Source organism: Malaclemys terrapin, chromosome 8 (genome assembly GCF_027887155.1).
Source record: "Malaclemys terrapin pileata isolate rMalTer1 chromosome 8, rMalTer1.hap1, whole genome shotgun sequence".
NCBI lineage: Eukaryota > Metazoa > Chordata > Testudines > Emydidae > Malaclemys > Malaclemys terrapin.
In genome coordinates, this window is record NC_071512.1 from 16,178,365 (window position 1) to 16,200,636 (window position 22,272).

Genomic DNA, 22,272 nt, shown 5'->3' on the forward strand with positions numbered 1-22,272 from the left:
GCTCAACTGGAGTCTTCATGCAAATATAGTAGATCCATCCAGTAACCAACTTTCACTTACACAGGTAGATTTAATGCCCTGGGCTTGTGTGCAACTATCCAGAGCTTGTTCAAAGAGATTCATATATTCATGTCTCTAAAACCTGATCTGGGCAAGAGCAATGGATGCTATGCCAAGACCCCAAAGGGGACCTCTACTAGTTCATGCCAGCAGAGTTTTGGATGCACTATACTGACGTTTCTGACAGAGGGACAGATGATAGTCCTTAAGGCGCTAGTAGAACCCAGGGTTTGGACCTTTTGAATAATTCATTAACAGAACTCTCTCCAAACTTGAAAACTGGCTCTTGTCCTAGCTTGGAAAAGAGGAGACTAAGGGGGGATATGATAGAGGTATATAAAATCATGAGTGAGGTGGAGAAAGTGGATAAGGAAAAATTATTTACTTATTCCTATAATACAAGAATTAGGGGTCACCAAATGAAATTAATAAACAGCAGCTTTAAAACAAATACAAGGAAGTTCTTCTTCATGCAGCGCGCAGTCAACTTGTGGAACTCCTTACCTGAGGAGGTTGTTAACTGGGTAAATTCATGGTGGTTAAGTCCATTAATGGCTATTAGCCAGGATGGGTAAGGAATGGTGTCCCTAGCCTCTGTTTGTCAGAGGATGGAGATGGATGGCAGGAGAGAGATCACTTGATCATTACCTGTTAGGTCCACTCCCTCTGGGACACCTGGCATTGGCCACTGTCGATAGGCAGGATACTGGGCTAGATGGACCTTTGGTCTGACCCGGTACGGCCGTTCTTATGTTCTAAGCACCTCTCTTCAAAAATATTGGGCCCTTCCAGCAGATGTGCCTGTTCTGCTTGGGAGAAGGCTAAACATTTCACTTAATACTTTGGATGGTGCTGGATTTTTCATATTGAATGTGAACTGAAATGGAATCATGTCTATTCCAAACCCTTTCCCTGGGGAAAAGGACTCTTTTGCTGTGGTGGGGTTCAGGGATTTTTAGGAAGAGAAACCTGGGGTTTTGCAACAGTGAAGTGGCCCAAAACTTCCCATTCCAAAATGCTGGAGGAATCTAATCAAACTGCAAGGAATTCCCCTTTAAGCACAATGGCTTTTTGCAGAATTATTTCAGTAATGGCAATCAGCAGAAAGCAGGATTGTTAGAGAATTGGGCTAAAGGATTAAACACACAGAGAGGAATTTCTTTTCGCAATGAGCGAGATGAAGGATTGGCCGCATATCACTTTATAGCTGCGTGACAAACTGAAATACAAATGCCCTTTTATACTCTGTGCAGATGCTTTGCTGTTAGTACCGTCAATGTACTATATGGGTATGTGAACGCTGCAGCTGGGGTAGACTCATGCTAGTTCAGCTTGAGCCAGTGTGCTAAATTAGGGTTACCATATTTTGTGCCTGCAAAAGGAGGACACTCCATGGGGCCCCGCCCACGGCCCCGCCCACGCCCCGCCCCCTCCCCGTCTCCGCCCCCTCCCCTGCTTCCCATGAACATTTGATTCGCGGGAAGCCTGAAGCAGGTAAGGGGGAGTGTGGGGGGAGGAGGCGCGGCCCAGGCTGGCCCCCCGGCGGCTCCAGCCTGGGTCGGCTCGGGCCCTGGGGTGCCGGCCCCGGCCCCTGGCCGACCACCCCCGGTCCGCCCAGCACTGCCGGCCCCCGGCGGCCCAGCGCACCCCCCGGCTCCCGGCCCGGCGACCCCGGCTCCCGGCCCGGCGACCCTGGCCCCGCGACCCCGGACCGGCTCCCGGCCCCGCGACCCAAGACCGGCTCCTGGCCCTGCGGGCCCAGCCCCGCGACCCCGGACCGGCTCCCGGCCCCCTGACCCCGCGACCCCGGACTCGCGGCCCCGCGACCCCGGCCCCCCGGACTCGCGGCCCCGCGACCCCGGCCCCCCGGACTCGCGGCCCCGCGACCCCGGCCCCCCGGACTCGCGGCCCCGCAACCCCGGCCCCCCCGGCTCCTGGCCCCGCAACCCCGGCCCCGCGACCCCGGACCGGCCCCCTGGCCCCGCGACCCCAGCCCGGCCCCCCGGCTCCCGGCCCGGACCCCGGCCCTGTGACCCCGGCTCCTGGTCCGGCCTGGCCCCCGGCCCGGCACTGCGCCCCTGGTTCCCGGCCCGGCACCGCGCGCCCGGCTCCTGGACCCCGTCCCGGCACCGCGCGCCCGGCCCGGCCCAGCACCATGCCCCCGGCCCCGCGACCCCGGCCCGGCCTCGCACCGGCCCCAGCCCCGCACCGCCGACCCCAGCCAAAGAGGCCCTGGCCGAGCACCACCGAGCTCTCCCTCCCTCCCGATTTTCCCGGACATGCCCGGCTTTTGGGGATTTCCCCCCGGACGGGGATTTGAGCCCCCAAAAGCCGAACATGTCTGGGAAAATCCGGACGTATGTTAACCCTAGCTAAATATAGCAGTGAGGATGTTGTGGCACCAGCAGTGGGTCAGGCTTAGCCACCCAAGCTCTGACTCACCCTATGCGCTAGGTCCGAGTTAGCCTGAGCCCCTGCTAGTGCTGCACTGTCTGCCTAGCTCAAGCCGAGCTCGCTCGAGACTGGGAGGCACGCTCCCAGCTGGAGTGTAGACGTACCCAATGTGTCTCTGAAATCTGCTTCCCTTCTTTTCCCTTCCCTTTTCTTTGCAGAACTAGTTTCAATCCCAATCACTCTTGTCTTGTAAGACTAAACTTGAAAATATATATATATATATGCGGGCAAACAAAACTCCCTCTGTAGCTTGAATTAGGTGGGATCCAGTGAGATGTGTATTTGGACAGCCACGGATATGTGTGAAAACTAGAACTGTGGATGAGTCAGTCAGTTTGATGAAAGGGAACTTATCTCTAGCTTAAAAAAGGCACCTAAAGAACAGTGTCACATGACGTAGCTGGGTGGATGTTGTGCACTAAAATGGAGTATATTTCTACTGTGAATGGGATTCAAAGGCAAGGTGTAGACCGCTGCTTGACCCCCAGTGAACAAGGGTTTAACCTCCAGCTCTGCTTAGTCCTCCCCCTACAGATGCTTGAGAGAGTGGATTCTTTAGAGATAGAGGGAGGGGTGCTTTGGGTAGGGTTACCATATTTAACAAATAAAAAAAGAGGACCCTCCACAGGGCCCTGGCCCCACCCATTTCCCACCCCCAGCCCCGCCCCAACTCTACCCCTTCCCTGCCCCAACCCTGCCCTAACTCCGCCCCCTCCTCCCTCCCACTCCCAGCCACGCGAAAAGGGCTGCCCGAGCGTTTCCGGCTTCACGGTTTGCCGGGCAGCCTCCAGACCCTGCGCCCCCGGACGGCGCTTCCCCAGCGCAGCTGGAGCCCGGGAGGGGAAGCGCCCAGCTGGGGGCTCAGGGTCTGGAGGCTGCCCGGCAAACCGTGAAGCCGGTAGCGCTTGGGCTTCGGGCAGCCCCTATGCCTCCGGACCCTGCACCCCCAGCCGGGCACTTCCCCTCCCGGGCTCCGGCGGCACAGGGTCCGGAGGCATGGGGGCTGCCCAAAGCCCGTAGCGCTCGGCTCTTAAACAGAGCCAAAGAGTCAGGGGAGGAGCAGAGCCGCCGCGGCCGGAAGCTCTGCTCCTCCTCTGACTCTTCGGCTCTGTTTAAGAGCCGAGCTGCCCGAGCGCTACCGGCTTCGGGCAGCCCCCATGCCTCCGGACCCTGCACCGCCGGAGCCCGGGAGGGGAACTGCCCGGCCGGCGGCTGGGGTCTGGAGGCAAGGGGGCTGCCTGAAGCCCATAGCGCTCGGGCAACTCGGCTCTTAAACAGAGCCGAAGAGTCAGGGGAGGAGCAGAGCCGCCGCGGGAGGGGAAGTGCCCGGCCGGCATTTTCCTGGACATGTTCGGCTTTTTGGCAGTTTCCCCCGGACGGGGGTTTGATTGCCGAAAAGCCGGACATGTCCGGGAAAAACCGGACGCATGGTAACCCTAGCTTTGGGGAAAGTCAGACACTTCACAATCAGTCTTAGTTTTTCTGTTCATTTTCCTGCTTGTCTTCACGTATTTTACTTTGTTTGCTGTGCACGTTCTCCCTTGGGGGCAATACTTCTGCTTACTGCAGCTGTTTTTTCTGTCGAGTAACCCCCCAGCGTACATGTTTAAAACAGTTTCTCTCATGCCAAAGGAATCTCTAGTTTTCAAGTATTATGTACTGTAATTCGTTTGTGGTGCCTAGATACTATGATAAGGGGTGCTGCAGAGGGAGAGATTGAGAAGTATATTTGTATGGCAATGTATAGTCAGAATTGCTTGGATCCTAGCACAAAAGGCACAGTGTCCCCAGTCTGGTCCCTCAATTGTTCCATTAATTTACATATCAGTATAATTCCTAGAAGTGCTACTGTGATTTCTCAGTAAGGCCCTTATAACAGTGGCATGGGTTACCAGCAGAAGAATTCTAGGAATGATAACTTGATATTCTTTTGACGTTCCCCAAAGACTCATCAATTTAAGTGGTTTAACTATGTGTAAATAAAAATATTGCAAAAGCACAATATGACATGAAGACAAATGATTTTTTTTTAAGATGGTTATCTGTATTTAATTGCAGCCATTGGTTCAGTACATCAGTTTGCCTTGTCCTGATTCTCTCGCTACTAAAACTCATCACAGATCTCAGCGCTGGTGCCCAAGTCAACAAGGAAGCAAGAGCATGTGCTTCTCTATTAAGAATGAAAGGGTGCCTTTTTCCTTTGACCTTCTAGTGGGGGAGGGGAGAGAAGACAAGAAAATGATTTAATAGAGATTGGTTTCCTCTGAAGGACTTGCATCCTCCATAGTTATTAATTTTACTGTTTTGCATACCTACGCGCTGACCCACTTACTTGTATGACCCTTGGTAGGCTGGGCTGCCTTCCTGGCTTTGTCAGTTCTGTTACAAAGCTCATCGAATCAAACCTAGATTAACGACCCATCTCCTGACCAGCTGGTTGCACGTGCCCCTGGGAGCCTCTTGCTCATTGATCAGGCATTTGCTATGTGTTGAAGGTGTGTTTATTCTAAGGGGGAGCCTTCCAAGATCCAGAAGCCACATGGGAGAGCAATACTTAGTGCAGGTCAGTTTTCTTGTCAGATGACTTTGACCAAGCATGCTCCCCAGCCTCCTTTCTTTTGTTCTTTAAAGGCATGAAACTTGATTGCTTGTACAGTTGCAATAAATGCACATGGTGATTTACAGACAAAAGACAAAGGGTGCAATCCCGGCCCCACTGAAGTCCGTGCCTGTTTTGCCATTGGCTTCAATGGGGCAATGATTTGACCCGCTGTCACTACTTCCAAGGGATTTGCAATCCAAGTTAAGACATACTTGTCAAGAAATGGTAGGAAACTAAGGGAAAAGAAAGGGAGAGGAGCTACCAAACAATAAGATGGTATTCTTGCTTTGGTTAATAACACATGTGCCTTGTTTCAAACTCTACTGTTACTTTGAAGGAGAGACTGTAGTTTAGTTTACAGGCCTTGTGGTTTCTTCAGAGCTCTGGTCTGAGGAACCTGACTGCAGTGGAGGAACCACATCAGAGCACTGATAGCAAGCAGGCAGCTTCCCGGCCCAAAGACAACTGTACTGCGTCTGACACCTGCCCGCTGAGATCATATCTGTCGGTAGCAGGGGAGGCCAGGGTAGTTTTTAAAGGAAATTTCTCATCATGAGGTTGGTAGGAGTTCCTCTGCATTCTCTCCACCTCCCTGAGATACACGGCCTAGTGCCAACTGTCATGTTGCTGTCAGTATTCTGTCAAGTCGGGGGAAGGTCCCTGAAAACTTTCCTTCCTTAGCTGTTAAGAACTGGAATGACAACCTGCTCGGGGATGTGATTGAACCAATTCCTAATGCTTCTTGTCTCACTTGCGAAGGAGCTTCACAGCTTAGTTCCCACCCAGAGGAAAGCTCTACCCACAGCTCGCAGCATTGGGTCAAAGACTGCACACACATTTTTTGGTTCTAATGGGCTCTGCCACACTCAGGGTTGCCCGTCTGCCTCGTTTGAATGATGAGGAGTGAAGTGTACTATTGCAGTGGCTCCCAAACTTTTTAGTAAGGCAACCCACCAACTGCTTGCTTTTTTCTTTTTTGCAACCCACCCGCAGTCCAAAATCACAGGCCCGCGTCCTTCTCTGCCACCTCTTCCTCCTTGCCCTGCGGAGGAGGCAGCGGCCACCCATAGCAGCCCTCTCTGCCCCAGCACCACAACCCTCATCCCAGCCTGGTGCAGAGAGGAGGTCTCGGGGTGGTGGTGGGGCAGAGGGAAGGTTGGAGAGTGGGCCTACCCTGCACTCACCCTGCCATGGTGGCGCCTCTCCTGGCACTTCACTTGTTGTGACCTGGTGCACAGAGCTGCAGTGCTGCTCAGGTTTGGTCCTGAGTGGGCACCGGTGCCCCCTGTGCCAGGTCACAACACCACTCACTAAATTTGGCCCAGCTGCCCCTCCATCATGATATGTTAGCTGACTGGGCTGTAGGCTCCCTCCTAACAGACAACAGAGGCAACCAGCAGAACTTCAAACATGCTAGACTGCCTCTTGACAGGGATTTTAGCTGTGTTAAGCTAACAGGATTTGAAAACACCCCTTTTGTGCCCATCAGGATGCATCTTTGGTGATGTGAAAGTGACCAGGACTTAATGGTGCTGTGTTACAAAAGACAGAGTTGTTGAGGAAGGGAAGGTCTTGTGGTTAAAATACTGGGCTGGGATTGAGACCTATGTGTGTGGCTCAGACACAGACCTTGTGTGATCTTATATATGGACCCTGAAAGGTCATTGAGTCCAGCCCCCTGCCTTCACTAGCAGGACCAAGTACTGATTTTTGCCCCAGATCCCTACATGGCTCCCTCAAGGATTGAACTCACAACCCTGGGTTTAGTAGGCCAATGCTCAAACCACTGAGCTAGCCCCCCCCCCCCCTCTTGGATAGGTTGCCTAATTTCACTATGCCTTTGTTCCCCCTGTAAACTGGAAATGATAATTCTAGCTTTCTCCTATTCAAGGTCTTGCCTATTCAGGTTGTAAACTCTTATGAGCAGGGACTGTCTCCTACTATGTCTTTGTACAGCACCCGGTACCAAGGAGCTATGATCTTTGCTGGGGCCTCTAGGCATTTCTGTATTGTAAATAATGCAGCATAATTGTTCTAGTAACTACATGTGGAATCTTTATATAACTAAAAGGTTAAAGACTTCCCTTCTGTTTTCCAGGTCTACAACTCGAACAAAGACAATCAAAGTGAAGGCAGTAAGTATTTTTTTTTTTTTTTTTAAGAGCAAGATCTTGTTGCTTGGGAAAACGGATGCATTGTGAGGAGGAGGTGCTGCGAATAGGAATTGCCCTGCACGCCATCACAGCATGCAGTCATTAGCGATGTGGCCATGCCTGTTGCTTATATTTGACTGTAATCATGGAACAGTTTGAATGAGACAGAAGGGACTGGGAAGTGAGATTGTAATTCTTGTCTCATCTGCACTGGAGCACGATGCTCGGATTTCCCCATCCATTAAATTGGGATGACGATGATGAGCTGCATCAGTTTGTAAAGTACGCTGAGGAATTAAGTGTTAGATATATGAGAATGATTATTATAAAAAGCAAGTAGGATTTTGTTTAATATTATTGATATTTATTAATAATAATAATAATAAAAAACCCCACCAATCCTTCCTTCTCTCCAACTCAACCAGTGGGACAGCCCAATAGACCAGCCTGCTTTTTACCAAAAGAGGACTCAGACTGTGTAGTGTAAAAGTCTTATGGAGCAAGCCAGTGCCAACAGATACACTGGGAAGACCCTGCCTAATCAGATCTCTGAAAAAGAGCCCAAAAGATGGATCTTAAAGACTTGTTATCTCCCTTAGCCCAAACAATCTATGCATCCTGGACTCAGAAGAGTATTCCCATTGCTCCTAGGAGGAGCAGTTCCACCTTGTCCCACCTCTCACCTCCCATGTCTCAAAACGCTTAATTGGACCATTTTCAATAGATATCCTCCAAATTGCAGCTACTCAAAGCTCTTAAATGCACCTAAAGTTACTGGGCACACTGAAGCCAACTCTTTATTTTTAAACACGTAAATATTTCAATTGTAAGCTCTCTGGGACAGGAACCTGTCTTCACACTTGCCAGGAAGCACCTCTCACTGTGATACTACTTAGACACTAAGTGTATGTCTACACTACCCGCCGGATTGGCGGGCAGCGATCGATCCAGCGGGGGTCGATTTATCGCGTCTAGTCTAGACGCGATAAATCAATCCCTGAGCGCTCTCCTGTCGACTCCTGTACTCCAACGCAGCGAGAGGCACAGGCGGAGTCGACGGGGGAGTGGCAGCAGTCGATTCACTGCGGTGAAGACACCACGGTAAGTCGATCTAAGTATGTCGACTTCAGCTCGTTGTTCACATAGCTGACGTTGCGTAACTTAGATCCATCTCCCCCCAGGCCTAAGTGAGGGAATGTTTGTAAGTGCTTTTTTTTTCTTGCAGCTGCTCACAGCTCTTGCTCCTCTCCACTCCCCGGCCTCCCTCTTCCTGACATGGATTAAACCCTGGTTATTGGCTGCATGTGGTTTTTATCACATTTGGTATTTTTATTGTGCTTCCGTGCAAAGCAAAATGACGAACACCCAGCCCTGACATGGTGCTTCATGTTCACAGAGGGCTGTGCGAAGGAGAAATACTTTGTCCTTATATGACACCTTGCCTCAGAGGAGCTCAAAGTGCTCGTATCTCCATTTTACGGCTGGACAAAATAAGGCACAGATCGATTGTCAGGGAGAAGAGAACAAAAATTAGTCAGAACCTTAACCTGGACCTGTGACCTCCCGTAAATGGTCAGGTTACAAAATGATTGCAATTTTAAAACACACTGCACCTTGGCAGTGGTAGCGTTCAGGTCACATGTCCTTGGGAAGCTTTCTACAGTCACTTGCATTTTCTAATTCCCCATCATTCCCTTTGTTTAAGGCACACTGAGTTTGCAAAGCCTACACTGGCTCTGCAACGCCTAGCTTAGGCTCTCCATACATAATGCCCCAATAAATCTGGGGGGCCCTCTTGAGGGGCAGTCTGAACCTTTTACATTCATTTGGGCCACTTATCAGAGGCAAGTTTATTTACACACAGTCTGTTTCCTTAGCTCCCACTGGTATCTAACTCTTTGAACAGATCACTGGCAGCTTTATTAAGGGCGTGAGCTAAGGGAGGGCTGGAGTGTGGTGGGCAGGAGGGTGAGAGTCCTGTTGCCATTTTTAGGCAGCCAGTAGCTAAGATGAAAGCCCCATGAGATCATAGGCCTTTGTTGCTGTGGGATCCCGGCTGGTGTGTGGCTTATAAATAGAATGTTTTCCCCTGCTGAATCCGAGAAGGGGTATACACACTAATGGGGAATTTCAGCCTTGCTTCTGGACATCGAGCTCCTTCATCTGATAGGTCTGACATTCAGCTGATTGAGCAGCCAGCATGGCTTCCCTTTCTGTCCTTGCCAGCCACTGGTGCTGACAAATAGAAAATGATTTCAGCCCCACTCCCCCGCTCCTCTCCCCACAATTTTTCCCCCCTCTCCAAGGCAAGATTTACATCCCTGTCAGTTTTGGTTTTTTATAGAGGTGCTGAGTGATACAAGATGGTGCAATTACAGGTAATTTGATACCTAGGTGGGCTATGCAGTGCTGCTGACTTCATCTTAGCCTTGCTACAATTAGTGCCGCTTGCATTGTCTGAGCCAATCTCTAAATTCACTGAGTTGGAGCTGCACTATATTAGTTGAGAGGAGGCATGTTAACAGCTGGTTCCTTAGGTACACAGTGACAAAGCAAGGTTTTACTGATTCCTTCAGGTAGGTTACAGCTTTGGGCTCTGTGCCACACAAACCAGTGTCTGACCCTGCTGAAGGGAAGAGAGATTAAAACTTGGTCCGGTAGCACCATTTGTACTTGAGATGTCTCCCAGAATGCATTAGTGCAGTGACAGTGTGAGTAAATATGGTACTCCGTATTTGGTTGGCAGTATGGCCAAGTCCTAGCCAGAACTCCATTCTGGCTCTGGTAGGGACTCGTGGCATTGTAGGGACAGTGTACTTTTACTCTCAAGGGGAAGAGGGTGGCTTAGCTGATTCTTTGTTTCCTCTTGGCTTCTATTCCTGGCCATGGACTTCCTGTATAGCTTTGGGAAAGTCACTAGTTACAGCAGTAGTAAGTGCATGTAGGATATGTCTACACTGCAGTTAAACACCCGTGGCTGGCCTGTGTTAGCTGACTTAGGCTAAGGGGCTGTTTAATTGCAGTGTAGATTTTGCAGAACCAGCTGGAGCCTGGGCTCTGGGACCCTGCAAGGGGAGAGAGTCCCAGAGCTCAGGCTCCAGCCCCAGCCTGAATGTCTACACCACAGTTATACAGCATCTTAGCCTGAGCCCCGAGAGCCAGAGTCAGCTGATGTAGGTCAGCCCCAGGTTTTCAGTTGCAGTGTAGACATACCCTTAGTGACCCTTCTCACCAAGGTATCTGGGTGCTTTTCAAAGCTTAAGTTGAGGCATTCGAGAGGAGCTCAAACACCTTGTTTCTCTGCTGCCTGCAGCTTCACTAGTCAACCGAGAATCTAGGATTTAATCAATTGGGAAGGCCTGGGCAAAGGTGCCTGTCTTTCAGTATCTTTTCCTTTGCCATGCCACATCTGCAACATGAGGAGAACACTGCTTGCCTACTTCACAGACTAGATTTAGTGTTTGTAAAGGGCACCAAGAGCCTCAGGTGAAAGGTGTGTACGTAAAAGTAAAATATTATTAAGTTGGCCTGTGCAATTCTTCTTCTTCGCGTGCTTGCTCATGTCGATTCCATTCTAGGTGTGTGCGCGCCCACGTGCATGTGTTGTTGGAAACTTTTGCCTTAGCAGTATCCGTAGGGTCGGCTGTGGCACCCCCTTGAGTGCCGCACTCATGCGTTGGTATATTAAGCGCTGCCAACCCTACGCCCTCTCAGTTCCTTCTTACTGCCTGTGATTTCTGTTAGTCTTAAAGGTGCCACAGGACCCTCTGTTGCTTTTTACAGATTCAGACTAACACGGCTACCCCTCTGATACTTAAGCATCCATAAAGTAATTTATCCTGCTCTGCTTAGGGAGTAAAGGAAGTGACTTGAGAGGGGTGATGTGGGGGTGGAGGGATGAGTTTCAGTGAACTTCTAACACTAAGTGTATTTTAATTTCTTGGTTAGCAAAATCCAGAAGACCTGTCCTGTTTTGCCCTGCTCTATTCTCTGAAAACAAATACTCTAGGCCGTTTGGACTTGGTACATGGAAGAAGATGAATGAATACATCCTCCTCCTCCAACTCCACTGGCTCCCCATTCACTTCAGGATCTGGTTCAAAATTGTTCACCTTAGTTTTATAAACTCTTCATAGACCTTATGCTCTCTACAAACCACCTTTCACTTATCCCACACTGGCCTGATCTCTGTCCTTCATCCAGCTTCTCTGAGAATGTGTTCAATACAAGAGCCTTCTGCTCTGCAGTTCCTCTTCCCTGTCATCTTGGCATCTCATCAATTCTTCAGTTTTTAAATCACAGACAAAAACCTCATTTTTCCTGGTCTCCATTTCTTGACTTCTCTCCCTCCGTTCGTGTTTAATTCCGTAAAACTCTTTGAGATAGTTTTTGTTTTGTTCTGCTATAAAACACAAAGCTGTATAACGTAGTCTGCAGAGGAGTCTGTTTGATCTTGTGTTGCTGGTGTGGTGTGACATTTGTAAGTCTAGATTCAGCAAGATCAGCCTGAGTGTGATTTCCCCCCTTCCCCTATGCTCAGGTAGTTGCAGTGTCAGCATCGAACGATGGAATTAAGGGATTAAATAGAAATAATGTACATGGCAAAAATTCAAGATGAGACGGGCCCAACTAGGGTAGTTCAAGATGTTGCATAAGACAGGATAAGTAGCTTGTATTTAGTTAGCAAAAAAGCTGGAATAATGGTGGTGCTTGTCAAATGTTGATTAAAATATCTCTATGCCAGATTATAGCATGAATACTATCTTGGATTGATACTCTGGTCAGTTGTGCATTGAAATACTTCTACAATAATACTATTTTGTGTGTATGTGTGTGACTGTGTATGCTCGACCCACATCCATCCACTGAAGTGAGGCATAGGGAAATACCGAGGCAAGCTGCATCCCCTGAAATTTGGTTCCACGTACCGTACCTCTCAACCTGCCACTGCCCAGTCGCAAGATAAGAGGCTCAAAATGAACGAATAATTAGAGCGGAAGATCGGTTTCTATTGGTAAATGACAGTTACCTTCATCTTTGCAATTCTGCACTTCTAATGGAAATAAATAACAATATGAGTGAGAGACTATAGGATGGGAATGAGGAACACCCCTTATTATAGAGAATTGAGGTATGCTGGTCACCATGTGTATCCAAGGCAGCTGGGAGGGATCACACTCTCTGTTGCCATTAGCCTCCAACTCCTGTCCGCAGCTCACTGTGCTAGCTCAAAATGCAACAGACTGATGGCTGGTCTACGCTACGGGAGAGGGATCGATCTAAGTTATGCAACTTCAGCTACATGAAAAACGCAGCTGAAGTCGTCATATTTAGATCTACTCACCACGGTGTCTCACTGCGGTGTGTCGACGGGAGATGCTCTCCCATCGATTCCCCTTGTGCTTCTCGTTGAGGTGGAGTACCGGAATCGAGGCTAGAGCAATCGGCGGCCAATTTATCCCGTCTATACTTGACATGATAAATCAACCCCCGCTGGATCGATCGCTGCCCGTCGACCGGTAGTTTAGACAAGCCCTAAGTCACACGCACACATTCCACCACCACTCCCAAGCCATCAGATGTTAGCAAGCAGAATCTAAATGGGGGAATGGACTGCCGACTTGGGGGGAAATCTAGCTGAAGCCTCGTGCTGCAGATCACGGAGCTGCCTAGGGAGAATGGTGTGGGTGTTAAGGATCACGGCATTAGTAGTTCCAGATGCAGCTATGATCTGTCATCTCTGAGCTAAGTCAGTGAGTAAACAAGAGAGATAAAAAGAAGCTTCTGTGAGGGAGAGTGGAAATCAAGCTCATTAAAAGTCAAATTAAAGGATAAATAAGGCTGCCTGGATATTTATTTAATTAGATATTTCTGGAGAGCATAAGGATACGAAGATTGCAAATAAATCCCTGACCTTTCCTGATCCAGAGCTCAGCAAGGACTCTAAAGAACTGACTCAACAGCTTGGAGAGGATTATGCTCTGTCACTTTCATCTGGAAGGATTGCTCCTGCTTCCTCACTCTGTCTTGGCAAACACTGTTGAAAGGTCTTGCTATGACCCCTTTAGTGGTAACTCAGTCAGTACTGAGTGGTGCAGTGGGCTCACGATGAATCTCCAGCCGTGGAAATAAATTGCGGGTCGGGGTGGGGGAGAGAGAATGCCCATTTGTAACCTTCACATTGCCAGTATCAAACATGGAAGGAACTTAACTAAAGCTGCAGGGGAGTGGGGAAAGGTAGCACCTTTAGGGGATGGGGAGAATCCAGGGTAGGCCATACTGGTGGCAAAAAAACATTCCGACCTCAATTTTAACCAGTAATTTTGGGAGACCCTTCTGAAAATCAGGCCCCTTTTGCAGTATTCAGCACCTGAAATCCAAGGCACTCAAAATCACTAGTCAGGCACCCTGGTTTTGCTGGAACTGTTTTTTTTTTTTTTTTTTTTTTAATAATTTGCTGATGTTAAAGACTGTCAAAGTAGTAGTGGGCCTGCTATATCTGGTTTATTCTATATTGAGTACCCAGGGTTTGTGGAGTAGGGTGGCAGAAGACATCTGAAGTGGACCTAATAGCTTTGATCTGTTTTGATTTGTTCTATTGAAAACCTAAACTAAAACACAGTACCCCAGAGTGTCCGTTGTGTCTGTTCCTGCGGAATAGTTGGGCTGTTAAAGGACGCATGAAGCAGTTAGCAAGACCTATAAAACTTCATAGCCATTATGCATGTCCTGTAATGTGAGCATTCTTTAATGTGTGTGTGTTGGCTCAGCATTTCAGCAGGTTTTCCCAGAAAAATAAATTTAGAGAAGTTGTATTGTCTTTGTCTCTCTTGCCATTCATCATGTTAGTAATGGTATCAACACAGAACTTTAAAAACAAATGAGCAGATGACGTGGGGTGACGGGTAAAATTAACTAGTAAGGGGGCTGCCCCTTGCAGGTTACGGACAACCAACAAACTGTCCCATTGTTGTGAACCGGTTGTGTGTTCGATGTGCTTTTGAATTAGGAAATGTCAGGGGAGGGGTAAAGGCAAAATATTGCACTGCTCATGTTGTGAACTGCCATGATTCCTGGACTCTGAAACTTTTCTATTGGACCCCAGAAATAGTACTGTTTTGTGTCTTTGAAATTTGATGTTTTTTCTGTAGGACGAAATAAAATCAGCTGTTTTGTAAATAATACTTTTCTCTGCGCTCTAGCTTCCTGCATCCAAAGACCATAAATTGCTTAAAAATATTAATGAATTCATTTTCACAACGCTTCTGTGAGGCACTGTTGGGAAGTATTCTATCGTCCATTTCACAGATGGGAAAACTGAGGCACAGAGAGATTAAACGACTTGTCCAAAATCTGTGTAGAGTTGGGAATAAATCCCATTTCTCCTGACTTCTTCTCATTGCTGTAAACACTAGATCATGCTTCCTATGTAATGGAACTTCTAGATGGTGCATAAAGTTCTTCATGCTCTTGAATGCACTTTCAGTGTGGTTTCTGCATATTTCTCAAATCTTTGCAAATAAAAGAAGTAATTTTCCTTGACAAATAGCTGACTGCAGGCAGTGTGCCCAATGTACTGATTGAGAGCTGACTAAGGGATAAATATTCCCTCAGGATCCCAGCAGGCATTTGGGTACAAGTATTAGTAACTTGTTTAAATTAAATTTGAAATACTGCAACAGCACGAGTTAATTGAGTGTTATATTCCATTAGTATGAAATTTTTAGATCTTATTCTCAGGCTCAAGAGTTGGATCCCTTCAGGACATCCTAATTTGCACAGAATAAATATTTCATTAACGCTAATAGAAGAAAGGGCTCTGCTTCCACTGTGCAAATCTGCAAAGAAGGAGGGAAATCTGTTGTATCGTGTGCGATCCACAAGGGAAAAACCTTTTTACTTGGGCATTTTACAGCCTGGGACTCAAAAGCATTTACTTGAATAATATAATGCCCCTAGGATGCCAGGTGGCTCCTCAGGGGAATGGGTTAGTTTTGTTGGAATCCTGCGTGGGTCAGTCATGACTACAGTTGGCTGTATTCACTCCTAGACAGTGAAGGAGAACCAGTCATTCACACTGCAAGATCTCTCCTGCTGATTTATGTCACGGGTTCTCAAACTTTTTTTTATAGTGTGGGCCACATCTCAATAGATTGTGTCTTGTAGAAACATCTCTGCCTCTTTGTGATTGCTTGAACCATTCTCCTCCCTAGGTCAACTCACAACGCTTGCTTACCGTATTAGGGAAGTATTATGTAGTGTCTTTAAGGTGATAGGTGTTTTGTCCTCTTTGGGCAAAGTCTACTTTTATTCTAAATATAATCTCTCAGCACCACGTGACTTCTACCAACCACAGTGGGCCATGGGGTGCAGTTTGGAAAACATTGCTTTAAAGAGTTTCGAACTCTTCGTTGTTTCAGCCAGCAATTCATATACATACCCCCATCATCTGTTTCCTTCTTCCATTGCCGAAGGACTCCATTCCTCCAGTCTCTCTTCACTGGGTAACACTCATTGCTACGTACCTTCACCTCCCATTTTACATCCTCCTTCCATTCTCCCTTCATCCCCACTCCTATTTTTCTCCTCCAACCTCTTCCATTTATTTCCTTCCGGTCTCCCCTTGGTCACCTTTCTTCCTTCCCCAGTTGCTTATTTAGCACATTTTGTAGGGCATCGATCAAAATGCATCAACCTATCATACAATTAAAAAAAACAAACAAGCAAAACATGAAATTCAGTCCCCCCCCCCCCACACATATCTAGGCAGACAGAAGTCTGACACAGGAGGAAACCCTCAAGGTAAAGTCAACCCCTCCAGCAACAGCGATCATGTTTCAGCTGGTTGGAGATTAGGAAGGAAATCACTGATGTAGGACGTGAAGTAGGGGACTTGTGGAATGTTTAGAGACTGGTCATCTGAAATAATGTGGCTTGTGGCAAATGAGAGAGACTGACAGACCTCCCAGCCAGAAGTCCCATACAGGAGATAGCATCCTGGCCCTGAATGAATGCAGTGAACATGCACAAACCTCCATCGCTGCAGGGACCTGGTACTAGAATTAGAGGTCAAGAGTGAAATGCATTGGCAAAGCTGTGGATAGGCCCAGGATTGGAACAGCATGGGGGATTCTCAGAGATGATTCTGCTGGATGAATGGAGTGCTCATGGTGAAATCATCCCCATTGCTAGGTGTTTCATCAATTTTTTTTCTTTCCTTTCAGCTGCCCAGTTGGATAATATCGGATTCAGCATTATCAGGAAATGCATAAATGCTGTCGAAACAAGAGGTATAGTAGTTCACCAGATGGCCTTGTTTTTAGGGAAGGTCTTGCATCTGTTTTTAGCATGGTCTGTGCTTACCTTCTCTTTTTGTGCACAGAAATGATTTATTAACCCTCAGAGACCCATGTTTGATATACCTCATTAGAGGCTCACACAGATGCCCTAGCTGGCCATGTACTTGAGCTTGACTAACTGGAGAACGCAGGTATTAAGCAAATATCAAGAACAGAAGGATAAACAAAGAAATGTTGGGCTAGATTTTTAAAATTAGGAGCGGAATTTAATTTGAAATCTAATTTTGGGTATAATTTAATGTTCATAAACAAATATGAATTTTATTCTCAATATCCCTGTGGGGTAGAGAAATGTCATCCCCATTTTACAGGTGGGATAGGCACAGGTAAGAGAAAGTGACTTGCCCACGGTCAGACAGGAAATCTGTGGCTGATCCAGATTTGAACCCAGTTCTCCCAAGTCCCAGCCCATTGCTCTCCATCCTACGTGTGAGAGAATTCAGAACATTGGGTGTTGTTAGGAACTGAGTATTTGCCATACTGCAGGGCTGTAGAGGCTCCGATCCTAAGGACATAGAGTATGGGGTGGTTACTAAAGAGCTGCAGGCTGGTGAAGTTTTGCAACGCCCAAAATGAAGAAAAAGAGTTTGCATTATTGAGATTTTCCTGCTGTCCATGGTATAAACTCTGTTCAGATAACATGCTGGCTGTGATTAAAACCCTGGTTCAAAAAAAAAAAAAAAAGTGAGGGGGTGGGAAACAAAGCTAACACATTCATTTAGACCTGCAGAGATCAAAATGCCCTCAACTCTCATTCCCTTCAGTAAGACTGGAGGGACATTCAGCTCCAGTTAGTCAGGTCCTGTATTATTTATTTCTATACTACCATAAGCCTCACTTTGGATCAGAATCACATTGTGCTGCACACTCTGCTGACATATGGAAAGACACGGTCCCTGACCAGCAGGTCTTAGCATCAGACTCCTCAACCCACCCACACACGTTGCCAATCAAATGATATTTGTTTCTGGTGCTTCCATGCTTTCTTGTTGTCCACTAGTGCGGAGAACAGGCACCTCTGATTCCTGAGCTGATCAGGAGACAACACTTTGTAATAAATACATAAAAACCCAGACGTCAAAACCAAATCTCAACCCTTTCTATAACAGCCACGTTGAGAGTGTTGTATGCAGCTGGTGGAAGCTTTAATTACTGCAGCTATTAGCGAAGCCAAGGAAATGAAAGAAATGTTAATAGTTCTTTTAACATTCCCCTAATTAAGTAACCTCTTTATTTTTCCAGGGATCAATGAGCAAGGGCTCTACCGAATTGTTGGAGTAAACTCCAGAGTTCAAAAGCTATTGAGTATCTTAATGGGTAAGTGTCTCAAATCCGCATTAGAGGGAAGCCGCTTATTACCAGTCCTGGTGATGGAGGCTTTTGTCGAAATACCAGAACCTGGGGTGGGAATTCCACTTTGGGAAATAAACTCTCATTAACATGTTCTGTGAGAGGTCAGAAGAGTGCAGGGATCGAAACACTAGGAATTGTGTAGGGCATTCACTTTATAGGGGCTTTTATTTCACCTGGTCTGTTGCTTGTGCTTCACTCATATGCTTTGCAAATCTTGGCAGTCTTCCCAAATGCAGCCTATAACCTTCAGAAAAATAGCTGTTAGTTTTTATTCCTATACCTGCCACATGCTCCCTCTCAAGTTTTGTCTTTATTTCATGTTGCTCATGGCTCTAGTTGCTCTCCCTTAAGACCTAATTTTCCTCTCCAGCTATGTTTACTGCTAGCAGCATTATTTTATCCCTGCCCCCCCACCCCTTTCTTGTTATTAGCTTTCCCCATAGCAGGTCATAAAAGAACCCTGCTGTCAGTCAGACTGCAACACAGCCATTCTAACAGTTGGTCCGAGTGTGAAGGGAATAGTGTAGATTAACTGGATGGGGATAGCAAGTGTGTGTGTTGGGCTTAGCTGCTGTGGGATTGTGGGGGGCAGTGACTATTCCATAATTTCATCTGGTTTTTCAATAGACCCCTCTGGAAGAGCTTCTTTATCTGTAGATGAATGTGCTAAAGGGAAGGACAAAAGGGGCTGACATTGTTAGGGCTCTGTGTCTGACCAACGAGGCCCAACCCAGTGTTTTGAAAATGTCCACTTGAGACAGAGTCCTAGTCAGGTCTTCAGACGTCCCTCCCACCTCGGAAAGGTTTTGCCTGTGTGAAGTTCAAGGCTACTGTTCCTCTCTGTGATGTATGCTGAACAGCCTGATGATGTGACACCATCTCCTTCCCGGTTTCTACTTTGTGCTAAGCCCCTCTGCATTGCAGTCTGCCTTCTGCTTTCACAATTCCATTGCTCTCACTATGAAGAATGGAGAGCTACAAATCCTGGGTGTTTTGAACACTAAAGACAAGCACAACTGAATAGTGAGATACAGTACTTCAGAGGTCAGTGCAGACCTCTGGGCCCCAAATCTCATTTAATGTAGCAAGGTGGGGGGGCATTGTCTCTCCACTCTGCTCTGCCACAAACCTCAGGGGTTGCAAGTCCCTCAATCCCATTCACATTCACATCCTATCAGCCAGCAGTATCAGCAGTCATGGCTGACCCGCTGCTGCCCCTGCCAGCGTGTGGCAGTGACTCTCTGGAATCAAGGTAGGGGCATTCCTCTCTTCACTACCTATTGAAAGTCTGCTGTCTCAGGCACCCACCTATGCCACATACCCCTGTTGCTGGTCCTGTTCATGTGGCCGTAGCAATGTACAACAGGAGCCAAAGAGTTTAAGGCTGATATATCGATGCAAAAGTGCAGCAGAACTTAGAACACATACAGCTGCGCACACAAGAGAGCAGTTCAGTACTTTTTTTCGCTCTGAAATCTGAAATGAAGCCATGACAGGAGGATGTTTCCACATGGGTTTCCAAAGAGGTAACCTGCTGTAAGCTGAATCATGTGGTTTTCAGCCCTGTTTCAGTTGGATTTACAATTTCATTTATTGCTTTAGCTTTAATAACTCCATAGGGAAAAATACCCACCCAGAGCGCCAAGCGCTCTAGACATGCATGACAAGAACACTTAAGAAAAGTTGTAAACAGCCAGTTAACGTGGTAACATTCCAACCCCATCTCATGGTGTCCAGTGCCATAAATTAGCAGGTGTCTCTAACTAGTAGATGTCTGTAACTGAATATTTAGTTATTTGTTCAGTGCCTTATTGTCACATTCATCACTCATTGGAAAATCTGCTCTCTGTGGGACTACTGTGCTGTCTACCCTTTGGACTGCTGCGCTGTCCACCCTATTGTCCTCTCTTGGTTTCTCTCCCCCTTCTCAATCTTTGATCCTCCTCCGTTTTTTTCCCCTCTGCATTTTCTCCTTGCAACAACTCCAATTTCCAATCCTGTGTACTTCATCCCCACCCCTATCTCCAGGCTAGCCACTAAAGTGATCAGTGATTAATTTGTTTAATGTTGACACTGAAATTTCATAATTGTGCTTTAAAGTTGATAGTCCAATGAGGCTAACAGGGGACCGAGGCGGTCACACCTGCAAGTCATTGTTCCAGGCTCCCTGCAGACTAAGACAGACACCACTGCTTCAGTCACACTCTGTTCATATTTGGAAGCCTATCTCTGCAGCCATAAGGGCTATTGTTTTAATGAAAGGTTATCATAGATTATGGAGAATCTGAATATGTTCTATGGGCCATGTAACTACCAGGGCCGCCCAGAGGATTCAGGGGACCTGGGGCAAAGCAATTTTGGGGGGCCCTTACATAAAAAAAAGTTGCAATACTATAGAATACTATAGTCTCATGGTGGCCCCTGTGGGGCCTGGGGCAAATTGCCCCACTTGCCCCCCACTCTGGGCGGCCCTGGTAACAACATCATCTCGGCTGGATCTATCTCATGGGTCATACGTTTGCCAGCCTGGCTCAAAAAAGCATCAGGTACTGGCCACTGGCAAACATAAACTGCTACTTTGAGTGCACCCACCGCACAATCTGATCTAATATGCCAGGACCTCTGGTTTTTTGTTTTGTTTTGTTTTGTTTTTTAACCAGAATGCTTAGTGTTGAGAACTATCAACGCATTTGGAATTATTGTCTCCACACAATGGGCCAAATCATGGCCTCTGTTCTGCTCTCTCAAATAGATCTGTTTCAGTATAAGTTTCCCTGGCTGTAACAGATGGCTGGATTTGGTCCTTTGTGGGTTCTTTAGTGCTGAGAGGAATCAAAAGTTTTGGCCACCATCCAAAAGCATCATCTCCTTAGTAGCTGAAGACACTCCGTCTTTGGCCTCGTGCCTCACAACGTGGTGATCTAGTCAGTGTTTGTGTCTTGCCTGCCATGTCTTCATTAGCTGCTGATGTCTGAAGCATAGTAATGAGGCCTAAGCTCGCTGGCAGGCTAGATGATTAGGGGTGTCACCCAAGTAGGTGTTGCAAGGTCATTTATTTTAATCCCTGTTGCTCTTCAATATTGTTATTGTCTGGCTGGAAAAGGGCATGTCCTGACCTCCTCATGTTAACAACAGAACCCAAGGGGAGTATCTTTGCTGAGTACCAGCCTCCAGGCAGACACAAGCTCTCTGTAAAGGGACTGCCGAACTGAGCTCTGCTTTTTCTCTCCCTCCTCGTTTGCCCCCCTGCCTTTTTTTAGGACGTCATGCGTTTAAAGCAAAAGCAACATCCTGCTCCAAGGTTGACTATTCAGATCAAAACCTCATGAGCTAAGGAGCCAGATTTTGCTTACAACTTCAGGTTTCCTTTATATTTAGAAATGAATGTGGTCAGCATTAGTGATTCACATACAGATTAAATGGCAAGTGGATCAGGTTTCAGAGAGCAGTGATTGGTGTAAGTGGCACACTACTGTGGAGGCCTTCAGAGTGACCCTTTTCTATAGAAGGTGCTGCTCTGTGCTCAGAGCTTGGAGGTATTTGCAGATAGCACTTTGCATTGGCAGCAGCTGCATTAGACTCAAATACGGTACCTGCCACGCTCTTGCTGTGGGACTTGTGTACCAAAGGCAAATGATTTGCTCCTCAGTTTCCCTACTGGTGAAATGGTGAATACCTCTCTGTCCGGGTTCTTTTGAGGCTTAATTCATCAACATTTGTAAAGTGTTTATATTTCTTTAGCCCCTGCCATTAAATGTCTCCAAAGACTTACTTATTTATCAAGCACAGCTGTTTTTGAAGCATTGTTTTAAGACATGCACACAAACACAGGATAGTAATAGAACCAGCATGCAAATCTGTTCTTTAGAGGCGCCTTATATACATGGTGGAGTATAACATATTGAGTGATCCTACTGATCCTTGCCAATGTAATCAATGGTGAGTGGGGTTTCCTATAGCCATGATGAAACACCTTCATGGCTGTTTTTGAAACCATCTTAATGTCACCCAAGTGGTGATTAGAATTAGTACATGATCGTATTTATCATAGAGAAAGTGGTGAGGAATTGAAATAACAGCAGCGGTGACTAGTACTGTTCCCCTCCCCCTTACATCTCCCAGAAATTTACTAAAGACATTCTGCAACATTGGCTGCAGTACTTCTGGGAAAGATGTCATTGGATAGGCTAATCGGCATTTCAGACACCATCTGGAAGAATCAGCCTCTGGGGAGCAGCTGTGCCATTGTATGCAAGCGTCTCGCTGTATTTCCATCAGAGTGCTTGTTTTT

General features: G+C 47.2%; 1 protein-coding gene across 2 annotated transcripts in view; it reads left to right on the plus strand.

Moving 5' to 3' along the window:
* Positions 1-22,272, plus strand: part of ARHGAP26 (Rho GTPase activating protein 26) — a 317,491-nt gene that overhangs the window by 158,410 nt on the left and 136,809 nt on the right. For both annotated transcript variants that reach the window (XM_054038402.1, XM_054038403.1), the window contains exons 12-14: positions 7,215-7,251; positions 16,494-16,559; positions 17,871-17,945. In XM_054038402.1, the coding sequence (XP_053894377.1) occupies positions 7,215-7,251; positions 16,494-16,559; positions 17,871-17,945 (178 nt within the window). The remainder of the gene's footprint in view (positions 1-7,214; positions 7,252-16,493; positions 16,560-17,870; positions 17,946-22,272) is intronic.